This window comes from Nymphalis io, chromosome 7, assembly GCF_905147045.1.
Source record: "Nymphalis io chromosome 7, ilAglIoxx1.1, whole genome shotgun sequence".
Lineage (NCBI taxonomy): Eukaryota > Metazoa > Arthropoda > Insecta > Lepidoptera > Nymphalidae > Nymphalis > Nymphalis io.
The window spans coordinates 6,585,121-6,591,120 of NC_065894.1; the positions used below are offsets into that span (position 1 = coordinate 6,585,121).

Here is a 6,000-nt window from a genome sequence, read left to right on the forward strand (position 1 = left end):
CACGTAAAACAGAGACTGCTCTGACTATTAAAATATATTTGTTGAGTTTTTCTTATTTAAATAGTTAAAAATCGATATTTTAACCGTTTTAAAACCAGAAACCTCAATTCATTTTCTTTGTTGTGTAAAGCCGTTGCCCTCTTAGGTTATCTGAAAAGATATATTTAGCAGAACTTGTACGTATACAGCACTGACAACATCGAGGTGTAAATTTTACTGATTGCGAGAGCAAATATACGTGCTGTCATGGGAGTGTTTGAAAGTTCGATAACCTGTCTAAAATAGTTTTTCTTTTTCTAACCTTGGGAACAATACTGATATTTAAACTTATAACTAAAAAAACATTTTCATTCAAGTAAATTAATGTTATTACTGTTTGTCAATATATATTCTTGTAAACATTTCAAAGATCTGCAGTCCATACATATGAGATTACGTCGTGCTGAGTTTAGACGTTTGATGCATACTAACAACATAACCTATCTTGTATGCAAGTTTCGATTGCACCAGGTTGTGAGTTGTTGCAAGAAAGACTGTGATGTCTAATCTTCAATACAAAAGATTATATAATTAAATATTTTAAAACCAGAAACGAAAACCAGCTCTCGATAAATATCCGGCCATAAATTGAGTCGTTGGCCTCTGTTTCTACAAATATCTGAATAGGCAATTAATAAAGATTTTTTTTTATACAAACTCATAAACACAAAATATAAAGTATCCCGAAACTTATACTCTAAAGGCCTAAAATATTAGTTTGGAATAGCTAGCTTGGCTTAATTTATGTAACAATTTTGTTGTATATAAAAAATATTTAGGGTTTATGTAACCGTTCTTAAAAATAATAATGAAGAGAACAAACTAAACAAACATCACTGGAGCAAGGCGCGTGTTTACCGCGTTGACACAATCGAACGCTAATTTACTGAACACACACTTAACAAGAGACGCAATCCGTACCTGGTTCTTCGAAAACTTTATACACCTTCCTTTATAGGTCGATGGGTAGAAATATTTACAAAACACGTATGCTACTAGACGTTTACCCTTAAAAGTGTAAATGGTGAACGTGCCGTTCGGCTAATGGACACATGTTATTATAATAAACTGTGGTAAATACGCCATGGCCGCTCACGTTTGATTGCCCTTAGTTTCGAACGCAATGACCGCGGTCGCTCGAAATCGACAGTGATTACAAATTTCCCTGGAGTTCGTTCGCGACGCAATGTCCGATGGAAAGCGCTTAACCAATGTTCCGCTCTGATAACTCTCTAATTACAACTTCGCTACTATTTTCCATCGTCACTTGCTATTGCTGATTTAACCCTTGCTCTTTTCACTTAACATTTCATCCGCAACTAAGTTCATCTACCACACGCTAATTATCCTGCTACACTTTCATTGAATTAATTTCAATTGAATATTCTTATATATATTTAAGTTAGTCTTTTAATTGTATATTCATACCGAGAAAGTTTGTAGTCCGACTTAAAAACTATTCGTTGAATTGTTTACTTACCAATTATTACAAACCGAACATATATCTAACGAGTCAGTGACTTAAGAGTAATAGAAGGATAATAGTTATATCCATGCAATTTATGTATTCACTGCGTATTAAGTGCATAAGCTTCAACTTGTTTAGCTAAGAATGATAAAAGGGATTCAAACAAAACCGTCGAGAACAACATCCGCGGCATCAGCTTAACAAATGTCGTGGTATAATTTGTCGTTGTATTCAAAAACACAAGTGTTTGCGTGTTTACGATCTTCGGTCGAGGTACAGGCGTATAGAATATACAATGATATGTCATTCACATCGATTGAGGCCGCCGCATACAAGATGTGATCTATCATACATAATGTATAGAAGCTATGTTCCGCGTCGCGCGCTTTGCTGACCTTCGCATCGCTCTCAGTTAACCAACAAATTGTTAAAATTATTTAATTATTATTAAGCAATAAATACTTTATTAATATGTACTACTTGAATCATTTTTTTTTATAAACAGGTTAATATCTACCATCTGCTTTGTTTTTAATGTTCCTGTTTGAAAAATATACATTGTTTAATGTGTATTTTGTGTGTGTATTTAACTGGCAATACATATTGTTATTTGTTGCATAACTAAAGCCTACAACAGGTTGTCAAGTGAGCTATAGATCACAGATCGATCATTGTGAAGAGTACTGTTACTTAACACGACACACGACCATTGCCCCTCGGCCGAGAGCTGGCGCGGCGACAATTATTCCTCATTGCGCTGACGCCACGAGGCGACGCCTGCTGAACAATAGTGTACAATCACTGCGATTGTGCCGGCCGAGCGCTAGTGTCAACTACCTCTTACTTGAACACCACTATTGTTATGGTGATGTCTTGAAGCCAAGTTAGCCACCTCACAAAACAAAAGATATTTAAATCATTAGCATTTTTAAACAACCATTGGAATTGGGAAACCAAACGCATAAAGGGCTGGTATATTTATCAAATTAAATTATTCTCGTGGGGAAACAGCCCAGCTATTTAGTTAAAGCTATTAAAAATTCGTTTCACTTTAAGAGTGCCAGTTAAGGTTCAGTTAATTGGAAATATTAAACATTTAACGTTATAGCTAAGGGCTGCTCAAGCAGGTAGGCGAAGGCAAATCAATGTGCAGGGTCCTTTTTTTGTTGCCTGTAGCAGGTATCCGACCGTTCAAGCAAGATTGTGGTCCATTTTAGGGTAAAAAAATATCGTAATAAAAGTATTTTTCTTTTTCGTCGTATAAAACCTTTTTTAAACTAACACTTTTTATTCTATTTTGAGAAAAAATAAATATTTATTATATTTAGGAATAACGTAAGCAAGATTAATATCTTGCTTAAGTTATTATATATTAATTATATACAAAATATTAATTGATTTCTTTTATCTATTTCAGAACCAAACTCGCCCAGTGCAGACGATGAACGCTACACTAAGCAGCGCGCTCGGTCCCGTTGGCACCAACAACGCTTCTACCGTCGGTTGGGAACAGCATCCTGTCCTTGCACGAGCTACGTCCGTTCCAGCACAACGCGCTCTTGCTGGTTTGTTAAACAGTCTTGGTCATCGACGCCTTGAACGTACTACAAGTGACCCAGCTCCCCCGCCACCTGCTACTAGCAGATACAAGACGGAACTTTGTCGACCATTTGAAGAAGCAGGTGTTTGCAAATATGGTGATAAATGCCAGTTCGCTCATGGAGTGCGTGAACTTCGTAACCTTCAGCGACACCCTAAATACAAGACGGAGCTTTGCCGTACGTTCCACTCTGTAGGATTTTGTCCATACGGACCTCGGTGCCACTTCGTCCACAATGCTGAAGAAGCGAGACGCCGTGAGCCAACATCTCCTGGTGGATCTCTTGCATCATTGTCCTCCGGAGGCTCGCTCGCGTCATACATGAGCGATGGTTCCCGCTCTCCTAGATCGCCGCACTCGCCGCTAACTCCACAGTCTCCATTGGCACCGCACTCGCCGCCAGCAATGTCGCCGCCCGCACACGCCACGTCCTTTGCTTTTCGTCGTGCGCACTCTCCTGATCCAGAAGAGGAACGGCTGCCTGTGTTCAACCGCCTCTCTTCCGCTTTTGGCGATATCGTGATTGCTTAAATTTGAGCGGTTACCTAGTCCTAAGTTAACAAACCGAGCGTAGCGTATAAGGATCGTCCGTCAACTTAGTGCCTATTCGACGTCTTCCAGACCGCGCCCGAGCGCCGTCCCGCTCGTCGCGCTTCGCGTCCACACCCGCTCAACGAATGATCTCCAGTTTATCGACGCTCTTACTACTTCGCCCTGTAATATTGTAAAGCTAATGAAGTGTTCACTGGCGTCTCGAAAGTTTGCGGTGTGAATATATTAGATATACATCATTTTTAATTATCGGCACGCACTTGTAAATGGCACCTTATATTATTAGATATTTATTATGTAGCTCGCGGAAGTCTTCCCGATGCGATTCTCCGCCGAGCGGTGGTCTTTGTAAAGTTAGCTTATAGTAACATTTTATTTATTTCGTACTGCCTATCCGCGCTCGGTACCGTACCGCGAGAAGGCGCTCGTGATCTATGTTTAAGGATATAAGATAATAATTTATTATTTATTTCGAGTCTCTTTAACTTTAATTATTATTATTTTGTAGCTAGCAGTTGCGATGCCACACCGCATACGGACGAGGTACGCGTCGACGGGACGTGGCTCGTTATATAGACCTCAGCTCGACTGATTCGGCAGTTAACACTTCGTCCTAACGATTGTCTTAGACTAAACAGAATCAGTCGACGCCGAATGGAATTCGAGAGAAAGATGGGCTTAAATCATGCAATTCAATTTTATTACTTTTGAAATTCGATCAATTATACCCTATGGCATGCTATCTTGACAATCTTGAGCTAAGCAACACCGTTAATCATATCAATAATCTGCAGCTCATTTGGGAAGTATCGGAACGTTCCTGCGGCGCGCCGCCTCAAGCGGCTCGCCTGCGAGAATTTTTCCTTTTTGCGCCGAGCGAGCGAGCAGCGAGCCTAAACCTGTTTGAGACTTTTGGTGATTGTTTTTTTCGTCCTCGCAACCGCACTCGACTCCCTCTCGCTCCAGCGCTCAAAGACATCGCGCTCGAACGCATGCAAAAAATGACAGGTATCCAAGTTTAAGCCCGTCGATCTCCCGAGAATCCATATACCAATATACCTGTATTGTATAAAGATATAGTGACGACAATAGTATATAAAGCATGTTGATAGAGGTGGATGCGTTGCGGAGCGGCTCTCTCCCCTCGCGCTTCCACGCCGCGCCCGCGCACCCCCTCCGATAAGTGCCTTTTACTTTATAACAAAATAAATCGATTATAATATTTAATTTTTAGTTGATCGAGATAGATTGATTTTTATTTATTGTCTCCTTTTGAATGTAATATTCAAATAGGCACGGTTATTACTTTTGTACTTTGACAGAACTAAGTGATTAGTTTCGATGTAGAATAGTTTTTTCTTTGAATTTAAAGTGTGATATTTTATAATATTTATATAACAAAGTTTAATGTTTTAATTAAGGGACCAATTAAGTGATTAGGAGAAATTCTGAAAGAAGATACGCTTTCGAATACCAAGAAATTGTATCCTCGTGCCTCGAGTTCATATTTTTATACATGTTAGATCTACGTTTTTGTACTGCATTAATAAAAACACCTTTGATCCGTTGCTTTTCTTTAATTTGTCAATTAGTACCGAGGTTGGTAGTGTTATTGTGTTGTTATTGTCAAGTATTTAGTTTCAGTTTTTCTCAATCTCATGGCGAGTTGCATGGAATCAACGTGCAAACAGAATGATAATAATTTTGTACCTAATGTTAAGGATTAGATTTAGGCGTTTTTCATAAAGTTTCGCGAATATTATTTATTATCAGTTCATTACGAATTATAAACCATTAAAGCTGATTTATTTAATTTCTTTTGTATTTAAACAATCATTTAAATACTACGATTACTTGTAACTTAATGTTTAGTAATATATCATCAGTCATTTAATATAACAGGCATTAGTTTAGATACTCTAGTACCTATGTCAGTTGTAATTAAGTATTTAATTTTTTTTTTTAATTTAATCCAATTGTAAGTTAATCTTCCAAAAAATTGACTACATTATTTCTGTTACGGACAAAAAAATAAGGCTAAAGCTTGTCTATGACATTTTCTTGTAAGTTTTCCTTATTTCCAACTGCATTTTTATTGAATTATAGTCAAAATATGTTAATTTTTTTTTTATTTTTGTTTACCCTACCCTTTTACATCAATCCTTTTTAATGCTTCTTTCGATTCAATTTATGATTATTCTTTAACTTTATTTTGTTATATTTTATTTGTAGTTTTATTTAAATATTATTTATAAATTTAAAAAGTATCAACTTAAAACAATTTGCATTATATTTAAACAAAATATCTTTTCTGTTTGCTTAAATATATTTTGAAGAAATG

The 6,000-nt window shown here is 37.2% G+C and overlaps 1 protein-coding gene across 3 annotated transcripts in view; it reads left to right on the plus strand.

Moving 5' to 3' along the window:
• LOC126769702 (protein TIS11) overlaps nt 1–5,779 on the plus strand; it is a 28,519-nt gene extending 22,740 nt beyond the window's left edge. For all 3 annotated transcript variants that reach the window (XM_050488616.1, XM_050488617.1, XM_050488618.1), the window contains one exon: nt 2,925–5,779. In XM_050488616.1, coding sequence (XP_050344573.1) covers nt 2,925–3,638 — 714 coding nt within the window. In that variant the 3' untranslated portion in view covers nt 3,639–5,779. The remainder of the gene's footprint in view (nt 1–2,924) is intronic.
• Nucleotides 5,780–6,000: the final 221 nt, after the last annotated feature.